Source organism: Nothoprocta perdicaria, unplaced genomic scaffold, assembly GCF_003342845.1.
Source record: "Nothoprocta perdicaria isolate Ctin4 unplaced genomic scaffold, notPer1 scaffold_33, whole genome shotgun sequence".
Lineage (NCBI taxonomy): Eukaryota > Metazoa > Chordata > Aves > Tinamiformes > Tinamidae > Nothoprocta > Nothoprocta perdicaria.
In genome coordinates this window covers 4156976-4177048 of record NW_020455566.1, presented here as the reverse complement: position 1 = coordinate 4177048, position 20073 = coordinate 4156976, and the positions used below count along the sequence as shown (strand labels likewise).

Here is a 20073-nt window from a genome sequence, read left to right as displayed (position 1 = left end):
GGAGGGCGCAGGCGGCGGCGGGGCCGGGGGGCAGCGGCGGGCAGCGCACTGTGTGCCGGGGCCGGGCAGGGGGGAACAGCCGGCTCCGTGACAGGCGGGAATGGCGGCTGTGGGGTGGGGGCGGGGAGCGCGCCTCCGTGCGGCGGCAATGGCGGGCGCTGCATGCCCGGAGAGGCGGGGGTGGCCCGGAGGGGAAGGGGGCACCCTGGGTGGGGGGGTGGCGGTTGGGGGGCAGGCCCCCTTGCTGTGGTGGGGAGCCCAGGCAGCCGGGCACTCCGCAGCGCGGCCAGCCGTGGCGGGGGGCTCGGCCGGAGCCGTGAGCGTGCGGCGTCCGCAGGCAGGGAGGCCAATGAAGTACATCCTGGTGACGGGCGGCGTCATCTCGGGCATCGGCAAGGGCATCATCGCCAGCAGCATCGGCACCATCCTCAAGTCGTGCGGGCTGCACGTCACGTCCATCAAGATCGACCCCTACATTAATATCGATGCCGGCACCTTCTCCCCCTATGAGCACGGTGAGTGGGGCAGCCGGGACGGGACGGGGCCGCAGGCGGCTCTCTGGGCTCTTCCCGTCGGTCTCCACTTGCCTGGTAAGGACCGAGCCCCTGTCCTTGGTGGAAGTGTCAGCTCGGGATCCTGCACATGTGACTGTACCGCAGAGCCGAGCTGTCCGCATCCCCGCGGTGATGACGGGAACGATCCCAGCACCAGGACCAAAGAGCGGAGAGGTGCTCTCGGAGGCCTTGACCGTGGTCTTAAATCAGTGCAATCTGTGCGGCTGCTGCCTCTGTGCAGGGCTTTAGTTCTCAATATATCAGTCATTTTCACTAGGCAAGACTTGTAGTAGCCACTGCTACACTTRCCTTGGCCATAAAGCTCTTGCATTATGTGTAGTTCTTCTAGCTCTTGCCCAAGGTCCCAAGGGGACCACATCTCCTTGATACGTGTTTGCCTTTTTGTGTGTGCTGCAGGAGAGGTGTTTGTGCTGGATGATGGAGGGGAGGTGGACCTGGACCTCGGGAACTATGAGCGCTTTCTTGATATCCGACTCACCAAAGACAACAACCTGACCACTGGGAAAATTTATCAGTATGTCATCAACAAGGAGAGGAAGGGAGACTATCTTGGCAAAACTGTCCAAGGTGATGTGTAGTTTCATTTCCGATGCTTACAAATATATTACATTTTTTAATGTCTTGAACGCTTTTGTATTTCATCTTAACTTTGGGTATTTGTGTGATCTGTGCTGTCCTTACGGCTGTGGTTTTTTTTCTTTTAAAGAGGAAGAGGGAAGCATACCAGGTTAGTGATAGTGGTGTATGCCCTAACAAATCAAGTTACCTGTAGCACCCTTAAAACCTGAAAGTGCTTTTAACCTGTATGCTATTCTTGGATCCAGCTTTCCAAGACAGCAAATTAAAAATGTGAACAGCCTTCTCATTAATATACTTGTGGACAATTTTCTGGCTGGTCAAGATGGTTATTTCTTTTTATAAATCATTTAGAGAATGCTGCCGTTTCATGAGAAAACCTAAAGGATCCTTGAGAATTAGGGCTCTCTCTTCACTTTTTAAACATTTTTCCTTTTTTGCTTTGGATAAAGATTTTTTAGACAGTTTAAAGATAGAATAATTCTCTCTGCTTAGTGCATGGAACTGCTTGTACTGGAATCTTCTAGTTTAAAGGAAACATTACTTACATGTGTTTAAATGGAAGTAGGATTACATTTCCTGCCAAGGCCCATCTCTTGTAAATCACAGCCAAGAATAACCACTTTAAAAATGCATTCTTCCTTAAAGGCACAAATCAGTACTGAAGTGATTTGGAAAGTGCTGCTTATTATTTTCAGGCATTTGCTTAATAATTTAAAGAGAGAAAGGTGCATCGGTTGTAGCTTTAAAAACTTTCCCATTGGTTCTTTTCCAGTTGTTCCCCACATCACCGATGCTATACAAGAATGGGTGATGAGGCAGGCACGAATTCCTGTAGATGAAGATGGCATTGAACCCCAAGTGTGCGTGATCGAGGTCTGTAACTCTTAAATATATAATTTTGCTTCTCGAATCAAGTAAACTGAAATGTCAGCAGGTTTGCTTAATAAAAAATATTTTTCAATAATACTCAGTTCTGCAAGTTGTTGAGCTAATTCGAAATTCTCCTTGCTAGTCTCRCATTTGCTGTAGCGTTTTAAATGCTTTGTAACTGAAACCACAGAGAAAAAGACTGGGGTCTTGGACATTTGCACTTTTCAGATTCCTTATTTTCTGAGATATGTGTAATCAGTGTAAGCTGAGTTAACCCTAGAGAATGCCTTTCTTTTTCTCTATACCTTATACATTTATACCTTATACATTATATATACRTTATACCTTATACATTTAACTTTGAGTTAACCATGCTCTGCCCTCCTCTTGGTGGAGAGCGGTAGGTCAGGTAAATCAGCATTTTTTCCTCCCTCCTTGGCAATAAAGAGAGCCTTGGAGTGACTAGCTTAGACACAGACCTGTAAAAGCAGCTGTACCTGTTGGAGGTGACAAATCCCCTTCTCTCACTGATGCTCTGAATGGAGCATCSGGCTGCCAGGGGAAATACAGGAGGGCTGAGGCTCCAAGCTGGTGCTGCTGACTGGGCAACGTGGCAGAGAGGGCGGCTGTCACAGTGCCCATGTCACGGGRACGTGGGACTCTCCCTCTGTTTCTGTTCAGGATTTCTAACTCTGGATCCTGAATTAGTTTTTAAAACATACACGAGCTTGTAACTGCTCCAGTGAATGTCTGCAGCTCTGTTCCTACATATGTCCAAAACGCAAGCAAAGGTTTTCTAGTTACTTAAACTAGCAGAAACTCTGCCTCTTGGTGCCACCTAATGTTCATAAAGGATAATTTGGGGTTTTTGAGATAGTGGTTCACGAGCATTTCAGTATCTATGTCTTTGAAGAGAGAATAGAAGGAAAGTAAATAGCTGTTTCTGTCTCTCCCTGTAGAAATCCTGGCCATCTGAGAAGCTATTTTTCCTGTGGCCTTTCAGGAAAGTCATAATGATAGAACAGTAGTTAGGGTAGATTGGACACCATTGAAATTCTGCGTACAACTGGCAAATCGTGGTGCTTTTCATGCTAGCATTGTTGCTCTTATGAGGAAACAGGGATGTGCGGGAGAGATGTTTTAGGATCCTTTTTTTTAATGTCTTAGATAGCAATTTAATATAGGAAGTTTTGATATTAAGTTKAATTCTAACTTTCTTTGCTTGTTTTTAGCTTGGTGGGACAGTAGGCGATATTGAGAGCATGCCTTTCATTGAAGCCTTCCGCCAGTTTCAGTTCAAAGCCAAAAGAGAGAATTTTTGTAATATTCATGTCAGTCTAGTTCCCCAGGTGAGGACCTAAAATGTTTTTATTATCAGAAATGGTATCTCTAAAGACACAGTTGTATTTATATTTATATTGTATTTATATTGTTGTATTTATATTTCTGTATATAGAATCTTCTGGAAGAAATACAATAATTTATATTATATATATATATAATATATGAAAATAATTATGTGTTAAAAAAGGATTTGCAAGAAGTAARAGGAAACTTTCCACAGCATATTACTGCCTAATAGACTGTTGGGAGTGCAGCAAGTTCAGTTTTGCATCTTTAACTGCTATTTATGTGTTTTTCTCTTAGCTTTTGAAGTTAAATTTGCTTTCTAGTGAAGAAACTTTCCTTTTCCCTTCATTTCTATAGAGTCAGACTCTATAAAGCTAATGTACAATTCAGTGATAATAGCCAGATTTTATGGACATTTGAACTGGTTAATAGGTCATATTCCAAGATTTTGGTGGAGATCTTTGATGTTTCTGTTAGAGTCTGTTCTTTCTTCAAGATTTACATTGTCTGTATTTGATTAATTARATTGGGTTAATTTTGTAATTTCAAAACAGAATGCTGTTACGGAATATAATTTTTTTTAATAGTGTTTGTCTTCTTGTTTTGATTGTTAACAGCAATTTCATAAACTCAAATCTGACCACTATATAAGCTATAGCGATTTTCCTTTTTTAATTAGGTATTTAGGAGCTGTAATGTGATATCAAGCAAATTAAATAGAGATCGAAAACAATTATAAAATACTCTTATGTTCCAGTTATTTGAGATGAGCTCTGATTAATACCAAAAACACATTAAAGTGTTTTATGTTATATAAATGTTTCATATAATCTCATTTGGTTGTGGAAATCTCTATTAACTGCCCTATTTTTGAAGATAATTTCCCATGTCTCCCCAAAATCTCTCCTTCTTAAAGTAATTTTTTCTGGTTATGTTAGTAGTGCTAGAGGGCCTGAGTAGAAACAGCAACTCAATGGAATTGCTAATCAATGTTTTTTTCTCTTCCCCTCGTTCCTTCTCCTTCTGTCCTGGTCATATGAGTTAGGGAGAGAAATTTAGCAGTTTAAAACATTAAGTATTTGTAGGGAGCGATGAGCAGAAACCTTAAGATACCTGATATCTTTGACCATTAGCAGACTCTGCAGACTTGAGCACTAGTTTCTGCTTGTTACTTTCAGTCCTTGAGATTAAAATGGTTTTATGCAGAGGCATTCAAGGCTCATGTGAAATATCTGAAGAGTGAGTCAAAGATTTAGATGATGAATGGTGTAGGGAGTAACCTGGTAAATCTTTGCTACATGTCATCAGAAATTAGTATTAAAAATATTCTGCTCTTTTCTGACTAGCCCAGCTCTACAGGAGAGCAGAAGACTAAACCCACCCAAAACAGTGTTCGTGAACTCAGGGGTCTTGGTCTCTCACCAGATTTGGTAAGATTTTCTACATGCTTTTGAATTTGAAAATATAGACYTGGCATGTTGCAACAACCTCCTTGTCTGCGCAGTGCTTTGGTCAAGGGTTCTTGYATTATGGTAATAAACAAATACTAAACGAAAACAAATACAAGTAACCATCCATCACCATCCCCCCCAGGCCCCCGTCATGGAGATTTTGAATAAAGACAGCTTATTTTAGAGGTTTGTTATATGACTGTCTAAATACTTCTGTTTCACTTAGCCTTGATGTTGCTGTTCTGTTAGATTGTTTGCAGGTGCTCCACTCCTTTGGATACCTCAGTAAAAGAAAAGATTTCCATGTTCTGTCACGTTGAACCAGAACAGGTAACGATTACTGTCTACCCTACGCTTCCTTGCAATAAAAATTCTAGCTGTTTGTGGAGTTTTACCTGAAGCCTAACGTGGATTTTAACTRCATAATTCATTTGCCTGTTTACCTTACTGCATTCCTTAAATATGTACCCAATATAGAAGGACTCCTTTTATTCCAGCATCCAATTTCCCTGAATAGGCAGACATACTCTTGGAGGCTTAGAGCAATTTATGGAAACCAAGATATGTTCTCAGTAGCTGATTTAGACCTTGCTTACCTTTCCAAATACCTTCTGTGAACGCAGAAGAATGAGATTTTTTCAGTATTTTAGAATCCAAAGAGCATTTGCCCAGAATTAAATTAAAAGGATGTGTGAATGTATTTTGTTCACTGCTTCTCTCACAATATTATTCTTCTGCCCAAGACTGCCCAAGAAGAAATTGTACAGGAAAGTTTAAATGCTGGTTAAAAGGAGTCTTATTTCCCTTGAATGTAACATGATATGTAAAATTTCATGTTAGTGTCATTCTTTTTATACCAAAAGTAACTTGTGTAGTATAGACTGAATTAGGCCTTTGAAATCAAGCTGTAGCTTGTAAGATTGTGTCTTTCTGTGAAATATGAAATACCACTTCAAAATTATATGATCTAGTTAGTCTTTTTYATTCATTTGCTATAAGGTAAGTTCAAATTCGAATGTTTTACATTCAGAATTAGTTAGCAATTATACTGGTATGTCATCAGCCCACTATCCACCTATACTACCTTCTGTTGGGCAGCAGTTGTAAGTAAATTGGCTCTAGTCTGTCACTTTACAAGAATTTTGTACAGTTTTACATTTTTTTTTCCTCCAATTGTGGTGTGTCTAATTCTCTGAGAATTAAATGCTACTGATGACAATGTAGAAAAAAATGCATTTTCAGGTGTTTTAGCAGTGGAGAGTTGAGCTCTGCTTTCATTTGAGTCAGGAGAAATGAAGATTTGAAAATATTTGTGCCAGGATGTTTTTGATCCTTAAAGTACAGTTGCATTATTGATGAACACGTGGCAGTTGTCCAGCCCTGTTTCCTTTTCTGCTGAAGTCCACCTCAGTGAACTAGAGSTGCTGAAGTAAATATTCCTCATTGGCCTGAAAGTGACTTACACTTAAATTATATGTTGAAACCTAAGTTTGATAAATGACAAGCTGACAAAGCAGTTGTTCAGTTGAGATCATTCATTTCCCCAGTCTGTAATCGAACTGGGAGCCAAGGCCAAGATGAATCAAGAATGGTGGGTAAAGGACCCTGTTTATACTGGAGGTGTCATTCTAGAGGTATGAAGACCTGTGTTCCCAAAAGTTGATGTTTTCTCTTCAGGCAGAGAAATGAAGAACAGCTGGTGTGGCTGGACTTGTCAGTTTAATTGTGATTGCAATTAGAGGTACAAGAAAAACACATGAGAAAAGATTCTGTGTTCGTTCAACATGGCTCTGCACTTGTGCAGCAGCTGRTTTTTGTTGCTGTATTGACCTGTCATAGCCCTTCCCAACGATCCAGTGAGCAGTCATGACCTCGGGGAATTCAAACAGCTTGGGAAGAAGTAATGGGAGACCTTTTCAAGTATATGGAAACTAGGGATAAGCTACTGAGACAGTGAAACAGATGTTATTTCCTAGCGGAAGTATGGAAGTGGTCATATGGTTGTCCTCCAGAGATGGAAGGTCTCTGAATATCTGCCTAAAAATAACTTCATAGGTGCTTGGATCTGTTTTAACAACATTCATATTTTACAAACAGGTCATCTGTGTTCATGATGTCTCTTCTATATACCGGGTTCCGCTGCTGTTAGAGGAGCAGGGAGTTGTTGATTACTTCAGACACAGGCTCTACCTTCCCATTGAGAGGCAGCCCAGGAGGATGCTCATGAAGTGGAAGGAAATGGCTGATAGGTGAGCTCAACAGTTGGGTTAAAATTGCAGCTTAGTTTCTGTTTTCAGGTCATTGATTATTGGGAGACCAACGTTACTTCATGTTCTTCCAGTACTCTCAGTACTCTTATAATTTTTTTTTTTTTTAAATCCATTTGCTTCCTAGATGCTTTGCTTTTGGGAAAGAAAGAAAGTTATTGCCATAATAATCCAATCCTATTAGACATTTTACTGTGTTCCTTGTTATTTTTTGTTCATGTACTGGCTGTGTCAGTAGGACTTTGAAATAACTAAAAGGTAGATAGCTCTGTCCCCTCTTTTTATACGGAAGAATCTGTGTTACGATGGCATGTTCAAGTCCCTTTTTATCCCTATTTAGGTGTCATTAAGTGTGTCAATAAAAATGTACATTTTGAGTATGCTTTCGGGCAAGCTGAGCAACTGTTTTGTAACTATTCTTCCTGAGACTGTTAGGATACAGTGCTGTCTTCTCTTGGGAAAAAGGCTTCTTGTTCCTGGAGAAATAGTGAGCTGAGTCTTTTTAATCAACATCCCTGCCCTGTCAGAAGCCTGAAGTACTTTCTTTCTTAAAAGAAATTCATTCTGTAGACCCAGGTGCTACCCTTTTATTTATACGCAGCAGTGCCAACACCTGTACTAGAGACTGTCATGAAATGCCCTCAGTAAATGGCTTCTTCATATGGACCCACCAACGCTGAAACAAATGTTGAATGGCTCTAGACAATGCTGCACAAATCCTGTACTTCCTGCTGATGAGGATACACAGATGTAGGGAGTATTGGCATTCTGAGGAGCTTTCTGTATTTCTAGCTGCTGAAGTGAACTCAGTCAGCAGTGTGGGAAGAGGCTATTCCATACAAACATATGCAGRGTTGTGCTTCGATCCTGAGACTGTATTTGAGTCTAATACAAGTTATTGAAAAGACTGTTTCGGGATCTATTCAAAATTGTTTTTCAGTGTATTGTAAGGCAGAAGATAATTTAGATGTAACATTCTGGAACTCTTTTCCTCTGTCTTTGATTTTTATTTCTTCTATGTCTGTTCATGTGTTTAAGTCATAATTATTATGACAATTATGTCATATATATATAGATATATAGTCAGGTCTTCCAAAGTGTTTGTATCTGTAGTTGGGCAGAGTTTCAAGAGTTCAGATGTTTATGCTGCTTGAAAATCTGAATAGATTTTAAGCCATGTCTTACCAGCATTTCCTGTTAATGATGAAACAACCCAAGTTTTTTTGTTTGTTTAGGTATGACCGTCTCCTTGAAACATGTTCCATTGCGCTTGTTGGCAAATACACCAAGTTTTCAGATTCCTACGCCTCTGTTATTAAAGCATTGGAACATTCTGCACTGGCTATCAACCACAAACTTGACATCAAGGTGCGTATATATATATATACACACATACATATATGTTTTTCTTTCCCTCCCATAGTGCTATCCATAGTGCCATCCGTCTTAAATAGGTTGATCAGAAATCCATAAGCCAAACCTTTTGTCAGGCAAAAATAAACCAGCTTTCATCTGGTAAGTTGTACAAGGTGTCTAACTGACCAGAGCTCTTCAGTCACAGAGTTACTTGTTGAACTGTGATACAGCAGTGGATATATTTGAAGAGGACGTTAGTGCTTTAATGTGTGATAGTTGCTGAAAGTGATCCTTTTCTAGGGTTGTTAATTAGGTGGTGCTGTCAGATATTGTGCTTCTATTTCATGCTGGATTTAGGTTTTAATGTTGCCTGGCAGCGCAAATACTTTAAAGGTCTTGATCATAGATAGATATTTTGTTGCCTGAAACTTTGCTTTCTTTTAAGTGCACGTAGATTYATTATGCCAGTGAGTCATGGAAATAGGTGCTTGATTTGTAACAGCAGTGTTTTAAGTCTACCTTTTAAGCTGCTCTATTTTTTTCTTCTTTCTTTTTTGTTGATATTATTAGACTTGGGACAAGAGTATATGGATGTATCTATGAGAAGTTCATGACAAAACTGTATTTATCTGGTTTAGAAGGGGAATAGGTTCTTYGTGTCCTGTGTTTGAAGATCTTATGTCAGGTTAAAAAACTGTTTAGCAAAACTACAAGCCTTAAAAAAAAGGCGGGGGGAAAGCAGTTGTTTAMAAGGTTAACAGAAGGGCGAAACATCCAGAAGTTCTGAGATACTGGAGAACTTGAAAATCTGTGCTTTTCTTTATACATAACATTGATCATAGCATTCTTTAATTAAAACAGCCTATACTTCACAATATCCTATTTGCTCTTCAGTCCCTCTGGAAGTTTCATCGATGGCTTTGCACTTAATGAAGCTGGATCCTGAGGACTTCATGTATGACATGTAGGAAACAGTCCAGAACTGTCCAGCAGGAATTATATCTTAATGTAGTAAGAATTATGGAGAAGTTAGTATTTACACACTTGTGGCCATGTCTCATCGTCATTTAATGATTTTTTTTTTTTTTCCCCAGTATATTGATTCTGCTGACTTGGAGCCAGCTACTCTGCAGGAAGAACCTGTCCGCTACCATGAAGCCTGGCAGAAGCTGTGCGGTGCTGAGTAAGAAAGACTGTCAGAATCTGGCCATTTCCTCCAGCAATATCTGCTAAACTTGCTACTGTTGGCAGTTTCTGAATTATGAGATTTACCAAACACACTTTTATTAGGCACTGGGCCAACACATTCTGTCACTGCCCCAGAGAACTCATGCTAGATTTAGAAGAAGTTGTAAAATTTAGGAGAGGTATCAAATAAGTGAAAGAGGTTGTCAAAGCAGGCAGCAGCAGGGGAGGTGGTTATGAATATGAGGAAACAGAAAGTGAGAGCAAATAAGGGAAAAGGATAGGTCCTGGCAAAGCCTGATAAAGCAAAAAGAGGAAAAGGGATCTCAGTGCAGCATAAGYTTTTGAAAAAGTCTCACCAGTCTGGGTGAGAAGTTTTCAAATACATTCAGTGCAGAGGAGGTGTGAGTCATGCAACACAAACCATTCTATTACAGCCTGCTTTCATGGGAAGGTTAAATGTGTACTTTTAAAAATTTCCTTGAAAATTCTGAATTTTATTTGTTTGCCCTTTTTTGTGTGGCAGCTTGCATGAGATTATATAGAAGCTGTCCTGCAGACAGGCCCTGTCACTTAGGGCGCTTTAAGGCTCTCTTCAACAGTGAATCACCTAGGCCTGTAGATTCCAGGTTTTATGGAAGGGATGTGATACAGGGTCAGAGGGTGAGATGCCGGTGGGACCCATYTGAATGCAGCCTTTCCTCCCTATGCAGTGGAGTCCTGGTTCCTGGGGGATTTGGCGTTCGAGGAACAGAAGGCAAAATTCAAGCTATTTCCTGGGCAAGAAAACAGAAAAAACCCTTCTTAGGTGAGAAAGAAATTTCATCCATAAGAATCCCAGAATGGCTGAGGTTGGGTGGGACCTCTAGGGATCATCTAGTCCAAGGCCCCTGCTCCAGCAGGGACACTCAGAGCACGTGGCACAGGGTGGCATCCAGGCGGGTTTGGAGGGTCTYCAGCRAAGGAGACTCCACAGTCTCTCTGGGCAGCCTGTTCCAGGGCTCTGGCACCCTCACAGTGAAGAACTTCTTCTTCATATGGAGATGAAAATTCCTTTGCTTTAATTTATACGCATTACTCCTTGTCCTATCAGTGGCCACCACCAAGAACAKTTTGGCCCCATACCCTTTACGTTCTGTCCTCAGGTATTTGTACATGTTAGTCAGATCCCCTCTYAGTCTTCTCTTCAGACTAAACAGACCCAGTTTGCTTAGTCTTYCCTCATACGATAGATGCCCCTGTCCGTTAATCATCTTTGTTGCTCTACACTCAACCCCCTCTAGAAGTTCTTGTACTACGGAAACCAGAATTGCACACTATATTCATGGTGTGCCTTTACCAAATAAAATAAAATAAAATAAAATAAAATAAAATAAAATAAAGTAAAATAAAATTAAATTAAAATAAAATGGATATTGAATGTCTAACTTGACAGCAAGAGCTCTACACTCTACTGACTTTCATTAGGATCTAAATTGTACAGTTTGGAAGGTAATTGGTTGAAGAAAGCACTGTTCTATGCTCAGCTTAATTGGGTAACACAACCATCATGTTCAGTTACACACATCAGAGSGCAGGTACAAGTGTGACATGGAGGGGTAACTTGTCATAACCACCTGCAACAGTGTGAACAAGTCCCAGTCAAAGCCCTTGCCACAGACTTCCTCTGCATCAGGACTATCCTGGGAAGGTGCTTTTGCTTTGTAGTGCAGGCACTTTGGTCCTTGTCCTGATTTGATGCTTGTTCTGCCTTTCCTTCTGCAGGCGTTTGCTTGGGAATGCAGTTGGCCGTTGTGGAATTTGCACGCAGTGTTCTTGGCTGGCAAGGTAATTGCACAGAAACCTTTGTAAATTTATGTCTTTTTTTAATTGATTGAGTTGTATCTGTAGCTTTTTATTTTTGATAGGTAGGGAGATTTTAACTGTTAAAATTCACATGTAACATGCCTGCATGTGTATGGTGACATTACAGCCAGCAGGGAGAAGATGAAAAAGCAATTCAGCTGCCCAGGCACTTGCACGTGCGCTGGAGAGCCCAGTTGCTTTCTGGGCTCCACTGCCTGAATTAAGTTCCTGTTGCCAACGSTCCCTTTACTGTCTTCTATATTTAGTCTCTTGACCTAGTTCTGAGTCTCAGTAGTAGTGAAGGAGAGGGAAAATGTCTCAGAGCCCTTCTCTTCCCTTCTCCTTCCCTATTTTTTTTRAGATACTGAAAGCTATTGCATGCATACTCCTTCCATCAGCCCTTGTGAATCTTGCTGTTATCACTAGCATTTTCCCTAATACTGCAAACTGTGGGCGACCTCAGAAATTCATCTCGAACTGCTGATAGAGACTCCTACCCACTTGCCAGGCATGTGGGTGTGAGACACAGCAGTAGCTGGGTAGCTGCCCTACACACACTGAATTCGGAGGGATTTTGCACTTCTAATCTATAAATATAACATTTCAGATGCTAACTCCACAGAATTTGACCCTAAAACTACACATCCAGTGGTGAGTATATGGTAACTTGCTCGTAATATCCCTACTTCCCTAGACTTCTTTCTGCTGGTACAGAAACGAGCTTGGATTGCATGTTTCTTKGGTTTTAAAAATGTTTAAATAACCCCGAGGCTGTTGCTGTGTCTTACARTTGTTGTGCTTACTTTAAGTAAACCCCTTTTTTTAATTTATGTTTTTTCATAAATAGGTAGGTTTTATAAATAATAGGTTTTCTGAGAGCTAAAAGGTTCACAGAGTAAACAGGAAAGATTTGGTGATATCCAAATTTCACTGCTTAACAGTGTTTATATAAACTTAGAAATTAACATAGACAGACATGAAATCTTTGAAAAACGTTGTGTGTGGCCAGGTTTTTATACTTGGAGTTCTCAGATTGCAGGCTGCATATGCCTCAGCCAGGATCCCATCACATTGTCTGGCGTCGACTATAAATTAGAATTCTACTTCAAAAGGGAAAGATTTCCAAAGAACACGCTTATGAGGTTATTTATCGTGTCTCTGATTTTGCCRTTTTAGTTCTTTGAAGTTGTTTTTTTTAACCTTTAGTTTAACAAACAATACATTGTTAGTACATCAGAACATCTTTGTAGGCTTTGATTCAGACCATTTCTTATGCTAAAGCTTCCCAAATTCCTGCAAGCCTTCAGAATGTTCTGTACAGCTTTTATTAGAATAAGTCTCAGTTGCTAATCTGGTTCTCTTGGTTTGCCTTGTCAAGACAGTGTTTTGGGGGTTGATTTGCTTGTTTTCTGTGTGGATTTTCACTTTTTTTTTTCCTGTTAATGTTTCAGAATCTGCCAGAGACTGTTATGGCGCTCTCAGTTACACTCCCTTTCTGAATGCTTTCCCCAGGTTATAGACATGCCAGAACACAATCCTGGACAAATGGGTGGGACCATGAGGCTTGGCAAGAGAAGAACCCTCTTCCAAACCAAGAATTCAATCATGAGTATGGCATTTCTTACCTCTCTTGGAAGTGACTCCTAGGAATAAGGTGCCTGGATGGTGGGTATAGGGAAGTGATACCTAGGAAATGAGCCAGTGTTGAAGCATCCTTGCATAGTAGGTGGTGGTGGGTTTGATCTGGTAATGAAATGACCATCAGTCGATCTGGTCCCTTCTGGAAATGGCAGATTCTGGATGCYAGTGGTGTTAACTTGTTAAAACTTGACATCACATGAGCTGTGCTTGGTATTTACTCTAAGAGGGTAACTTCTCTTTTGCTGTAGGAAAGCTTTATGGGGATCATGATTTCTTGGAAGAGAGGCATAGACACAGATTTGAGGTAAAAATGCTATTCTGAGTTTTATGCTTTTCTTGTTGAATCCAAGCGCACTAGAGATGATGGATTTTCCTGTTTCTTGTCATCTAGGTCAATCCAGAATTGAAGAGCCATTTTGAAGAGCAAGGTTTGAAATTTGTAGGCCAGGACGAGGAGGGAGAGCGAATGGAAGTGGTTGAGTTGGATGGTGAGTCCTATGTGGTTGGATTCTGAAGTATTTAAATTAGAGCAAGGACCAGTCCATGTTCTTTTCCAGAACTGTGCCATCCATAAAATGATATCCTGATTAAAAAGCAAAAAAAAAAAAAAATCCCATGGGCCTGTCCATTTAGATACAAGAGACAGAATATTAAAGACAATTCCTCCCTATCACCTGGGTTTAAACTTGTTCAGCACTCTTTACTGCAGAACTAAGTGGATAGTTCAGCTGCACTGAAAGTAGCCTCCCAAACACCAGTTCACYGTAGTTATCAGATGGGTTTTGTGAGCAAGGACAGATTTAAGGAGAGACTTGACATGACGTGTCTGTGTGTTATTGGTTTCCCTTTAGAGCATCCCTTCTTCGTTGGTGTGCAGTATCACCCCGAGTTCCTTTCTAGACCAATCAAGCCATCTCCGCCATACTTCGGCCTCCTCCTGGCATCTTCTGGGAGGCTCACACATTATCTGCAGAAGGGCTGCAGACTGTCACCCAGGTAGGCTGAACAAGGCCACCCATCTGATGTTTCCCAGGGCAGTGCCTTTTCCTGTGATACAATCGAGAGGATCCTCTTGGCACAGAACGGGGTCGRCTGGACTCTTAAGTAACTGTTCTTGCAGCACCTCTTCTTGCTGTCTTTCATTGAAACCTACTGTTTTGTGTTTTAATATTGACTGTTTGCCATAGAGCCGCACTACACCACAGTAASGTCTTGACTTCAGAGAGACCAGATCTTTGCAGAATTCCCAGTGGGAACTGGGATTCTCAGTTCCTATTGGGAACTGCACTGTTTGCAGAAACTACTGCTRGGCCTGCTTTTCTAGGTGATTGGAGACCTCACAGTGTTTTCTCCATGTTTGTTGAACAAATCCGAAGTACAGATTGATYGTTCAGAAACTTGTTGCTTTAAAGAATGTGCCCTGGTTGAAATGAGATGCCTCATTTCAAGTCTGTCAGGGTTGAGGGATATTTTAGCTTCCTGCTTTTGCACGTGGAGGTTGGAATAGCTTCTTGCAGCAGAGSGGTTTAATTTTTCTCCCTGCTGGAGCATTCTTGGGGGAGTTTTTTTGCCATTGTGATAATAGAATATTTCATGTTTAGCTCATAATCTAAAAGTATTTATGGCATTTTTAGGTCAGCCTGTACTTGTAGTTATTCCTGTGCTACTGAAACTCTCATTAGCTTTCGAAGTCTCATCATTGCACTCCCATAAGGTTTGCAGATGACACCACATTGAGGGGAACAGTCAATACACTCGGGATAGAGCCACCCTTCAAAGGGACCTAGGCTGGAGAAATGAGCTGACGGGAGGAACTTCAGGAAACCTCTCAAGGGAAAATGCCAAGTCCTGCCTGTGGATAAGAAGAGCCCCTTGCAGTAACACAGCTGGGGTCGTGTTGCAGCTAGGGACCAGCTCTGCTGAAAAGCCCATGAAGGTTGTTCAGCAAGCTGAACCTGAACCAGCAACGGGCTCTGGCATCAAAGAAGGCCGGCAGCGTTCTGGGCTGTATGGACAGGGACACGGGAGCACGAMTGTTGTTAATACCTCGCAGGAAGTGATTGGACATTTGATAGAATCCTTTGGCCATTCGAGGACTGTTCAATATAAGCAAGACATCAATAAACTGAAGGGAGTTCATTGAAGGGCAACCAAGAAAATTAGGGGGCTGGAGCACTTGCCCACTGAGGGGAGGGTGCAGGAGTTGGGCTTGTTTGGCCAGAAGGAGGCTTTGGAGGGGACCTAATAGCAGCCTGTTGGTCCCCACAAAGGGTTATGGAGACAWTGAGGACAGGCTCTTTAGAGATGTGCATGGCAGGAGGATGAAGCATAATGGACATCAATAGAAATAGGAGAAGTTCTGACTGAATGTAAGGAAAATCTTCACCATGAGGTCAGATAAGCTTTGAAGGATGTTGCTCAGAGACACGATACAGTCTCTGTTCTTGGAGGTTTTTAAAATGGGACCGGATAAAGCCCTGAGTAGCCAGGTCTGATCTGGTATCTGAACCTGCTCTGTGGCTGTCTTAAAATTCCTTCCAATCTGAATTATTCTGTGATTCAGAATAAAAAAGATATTAAGTGGTAATCGGCTATTACTGGGAAGCATGAGAAGACAGACTGGCTTGTGGATGGTTAACCAGACACCTGTTTCCCATTTATTGAAATTCATGTGGATTAGCTTTGTTTTTATAAAGTCTTTTTTTAAACTTTAAAAACTTTATAAAGATTAATAAAAACTTTATATTAAAATATATATAAAATAATTTTAAAAACTTTATAAAAAAGACACAGACTTTAAAAGTAACTGTAACTGAGCCCTATTTCCAACTATACAGGACTATATTTCCAACTATACAGAGACAACTATAGGAACTTTGTATGCCTTCTGTTTCTGTATTATCTTACTATTTATTYCCTCCAAAAATCCTTAAAGTGGTTACAGAGATTATGTTCAAAACTCATTCCACACTCCCTGATGTTTGCTGAAAACGCATGTTGACTTTCCTAGGAATTTATCAAGTGCTTAGCAGCTCCAAAGAAAGACAGAAATACAGCAGCRTCATCCAGAACCTTAACCAACTACCAGAGCCCTCTAGTTCCCGATGCAAAGATAGGTCTGTAAAGCAACTTATGCTCCATATACTAAAACTTTCTGATTTTGCAGGGACACCTACAGCGATAGAAGTGGCAGCAGCTCACCTGACTCGGAGATAACAGAATTGAAGTTTCCATCAGTAAATCATGACTGAATCCTGGTAATTTTTAATGACCTCAACCTATTTTCTTATGGAAAAAAATCCTTGCCCAGTCTTTCCTCGTAACATTTGAATGTTTCAGATGAGTTGATAGAAAACTGGTAGCCCAAGCACATGTAACATGTCTGTGTAACAGCTGTTACAAGTTGTTGCATAATAAAGCATAAAAAATATAGGTGGGAGTTTGAGATTGACTGCAGATAAAGAAACAAAGTACAAAGGCAACACACATTCCTGAAACTGTAGGTAAAGCTGAGCAAGGGTTATTGTACTTAGAAAGTTGAGTATTTTGGGGACAAACTCAGCTTTGCCCAAGAGCATTCTTGAAATAGTCCTTCCCCCCACCATCTCTTGAAAGAGCGAGTTTCTGTGTCAAACCAGTGCATTTGAGCTCTGAGTTGTAACAGGGACTGTAGATGTTAAGTGGCTGTGAAAATTGAGTATATACAGTCCTGTCTTGGAGGGGAGGTGCTAAGCCCCAACATTCAAAATTTAACTGCATTTTTCTTGCTCATGATCTTGAAACAGCAACTCCCTTTGTGTGTTTTTTTGGAGGGTTTTCTGATAATTCAAGCACTGTTTGTGCACATGTGTGTTTTGAGAGAGCAAGATTTTATTGCTGAATGCCAGTGGGTCAGGATAGCCAAGTTTTCTTCCTCTTTCCTTCTTTCAAATGCCCATGACATAAACTGCCGAGTGAAAATGAGGATTAGCCCAAATCCAGACTTCCGTACATCACCATCCCTGAAGACATTAACCAAAAAATGGTAGACTGGGCAACTRGTTCAAGTCCGAGCTCAACTCACTGTAAAATGCAGGAAAATCAGGATTTTCCTTTTTGGTAGAGGTAATACTGCTCATCCAGGGCCATTCCTCTGATTTGCAATGCTCACTACCTAAATTTTACTTTAACGCTGACTTCTAGAACTCTTAAAATTACCACAACGTTCCTATAAACTAATAGATATCTTTTATCAGGGGAAGAGGAGTCTTGTCATGTCCCAAACCTTATGTTCATGTGGGATGATGTATGTAGGACTCAGGGATTTCAGTGTGCTGTGTTGTTTCCAGTCTGTTGCTCTTGACCATTAATTCCTGCTCCCTGTCATTCTCTGTTTCTCCAGATGGATCTTCGCTGGAAGAGCCTTCGTTAGATTTTCCAGGCATTCTTACAGCAATAGCTTGAACACTGTTAGCTATGGGCTTTCTTAAGTTATGGTTTTCTAATTTTGTTATGAAATCCTGTCCCTTTATTTCCTTAATTCTTCTGTCTCTTGTTTCTTTCCTATGAATTTTGATTATTTCTGGCAGAGAGCTTAGCACAGCACATGCATCTCTAGACTTTTATCACACCATCTCGGAGGAAAAGAAAAGCAAGTTTGGGTATGAGATTTAACATGTTAATTTGTTAGGAAGAACCCAATTGCACCTTTCCTTCCTGATGCATGGTAATGCAAGTGTAAGGTTATGCCTTGGATACTCTGGCCTTTGAGTTGCTTTCTCCAATTTCTCTGCTTCCTGGGCAGTTTTTATTACTGGTGCATTTCTTTGGATGCTACTAGCAGGGGCTGCCTTTGCTCAGGTGTTCACACAGCTCCGCTGTGCTGCAGAGATGGGCCTCTTAAGCTTTATGCAGTCTTTATTTGGGAAGGATGTATTTTTGTTGTTTTTTACTTTTTTTTCAATAGTATTTAAAAGTGTTTGGCACTGGTGGTTTTGGTGCATTCATTGCCGGCAATGAACTTTTAACCAGGAGAGCCTTATTCCTGGAACAGAGGTTAATCTTGAACCCGATCAGCTGTGATATGTCGCTCTGCAGGGATGCAATTAGCTTAGATCATGTGAGGGGAAAAAAAAAGAAAAAAAAMTGTCCAGAAAACCCCATCATTGCCTGAAATGAGGCATAATGTTAGCCCTTCCTATGCCAGTGTTTGCTGGTGCTGCTTCTTAGGCTGGGAAATTTCAACTCCTTGCATCAAGGGGGAGGTACAGAAAAGAAAGTGAACAACTTTCAGATGCTGCCTTTAAATGCTCCCACGGTAATTTACCTTGGACCAACCAGTTCATGGTGCTTTTTGTTTAATTTGAAGTGGAGCCTTTGCCTTTTTTTACACGTTGGAAACACGTGTGTTCCCGCACTGCGAATGCAATACAGAAGTGCTATTTCCTGATACAGGGGGCTAGCTATTTGCCTACAGTGTTACCTGGTTTAGTGTGTAGATGTATGCTGTCCTGCGATKACTTGATTAGCTTTGCAGTCTTGGGGTGGAAAAAGCACTCTTGTTCCTTTTTTTTTCTCTTTTCCCTGCCTTTCACTGCAGCGTAAGCAACGCAGTTTTTGGTCTCTGGTGATTTAGAAGAAAGAATGAAAGTTTCTCTGTTGTCTGAAGTGTCATGTTTTCAGAACTCTTTGGTTCATTAAAGGTTGGAGAGCRCTGAACGCCTCAAGCCTGGCTCAGTGCTGACTTCCACACCGTCTGATGCCAAACTTCRGATGAGACAGGACAGCCCATAATTATGCACTGTCCTGTCTCATCYCAAGTGGTGTTTTTCACACTCCCTCTTGCTCCGTTTCTTAATTATTTGATGTAGACATCAGAAAGCTGCTTTTAGCCAGGGAAGTTTTGAGCATTCTTCATTTGTGCCAATTATAACAGTTCTGCAAAAATTATTGACCAAGCTGAGATGCTCTCTATAGCAAACAAAACAATGCCCATAAAATGGCTGGTTCTTCAGCAGTGTGGGCCTGTTTGTAATCTGTAGCACATCTTTGTTTTCCTTTCAATGAAATGTCTTTATTTTGGCCAAAACTGTAACTGACTTCGTCCTGAAATGCTTATTTGTAATAAAAATAAATAACTAGCCAAGAGCTTGCCATATCGTTTCCATATTTCAGAGGGGAAAAAAATGAACAAGTGTACTAATGCCACATTTTTAGTTAATGTAATATAAAAGAGAAGATGTTAATAAGCTGTGTTTGCAGCACGTGTGTTTCTGATGTCCTGTGGAAATTGCTGGGCTTCATCCTCCCAGCTTCAGCCCCGGGGAAACCTGTGAGTTAAGGATGTGCAAGAAGGGTCAGTATCAGTAACTTGTCTGTCTCCATGTTTGTAGCCCAGTGGAGAAAAGTGGTTCTGGGAAGTAGCTCCAGACGGGTCGGAAAGCTCTGCCCTAGTTGCTAGGTGAATGTTTAAGGTACTCCTGGGACAGCAAGTCTGATCTGTAGAAAGGAAGCCCTAGATACTATATTTCTGCCAAATCAGTGAAGCTGGCCTAAACTTGCAGCTCGCTGAGGAATTAGGCAGGTGTGGGGTAAATAAAGTGACACATTTTTAATGAATTCTGCCATGAGCTGCCTTGGACCCTCTGTGGGGACTTCTTGCAAAGCCCAGGTGTGTCCCTGTTCTCTACCACTTGGCGAGCTGCTTCCCAGGTGTCCGTCAAGGAGTGGCAGCTCCACCTGGAGCAGCTCAATCTTGGGGATGAGTGTGTAGGGCAGGGAGCAGGATTGCTGCTGCTGTCACTTCTGCTGTGGCTGCCAGTGCTCTCCCAGCAGGAGCAGCGTGAGCATTGCCTGAAATAACAGCCCTCTAGTGCCCAAAGCCACCCTTGGGGACAAATGTCCCTGGGCACTGGTTGCYTGTGAATGAGGCCCAGGTGACCCTGCCCTCGCCAACCACTGCCCTTACTGGCACAC

General features: G+C 41.4%; 1 protein-coding gene across 1 annotated transcript; it reads left to right on the top strand.

Annotated features, from left to right (window-relative positions):
• Nucleotides 1-327: 327 nt before the first annotated feature.
• On the top strand, nucleotides 328-18876 carry CTPS1 (CTP synthase 1). Its single transcript, XM_026043383.1, has 18 exons — nucleotides 328-515; nucleotides 972-1142; nucleotides 1927-2027; nucleotides 3257-3373; nucleotides 4721-4804; nucleotides 5075-5155; nucleotides 6923-7074; nucleotides 8328-8460; nucleotides 9543-9631; nucleotides 10347-10441; nucleotides 11398-11460; nucleotides 12086-12129; nucleotides 12991-13087; nucleotides 13368-13423; nucleotides 13511-13607; nucleotides 13971-14115; nucleotides 16286-16376; nucleotides 17501-18876. The coding sequence occupies exons 1-17, from the start codon at nucleotides 350-352 to the stop codon at nucleotides 16368-16370; spliced, it is 1776 nt and encodes a 591-aa protein (XP_025899168.1). The 5' UTR covers nucleotides 328-349; the 3' UTR covers nucleotides 16371-16376; nucleotides 17501-18876.
• Nucleotides 18877-20073: the final 1197 nt, after the last annotated feature.

Bases quoted from the DNA above. Each gene is read 5' to 3' on its own strand.
- CTPS1 (XM_026043383.1), top strand. From the start codon at position 350: ATGAAGTACATCCTGGTGACGGGCGGCGTCATCTCGGGCATCGGCAAG. The intron at 516-971 runs GTGAGTGGGGCA...TGTGTGCTGCAG, and splicing joins CTTCTCCCCCTATGAGCACG to GAGAGGTGTTTGTGCTGGAT. The intron at 11,461-12,085 runs GTAATTGCACAG...ATAACATTTCAG, and splicing joins CAGTGTTCTTGGCTGGCAAG to ATGCTAACTCCACAGAATTT.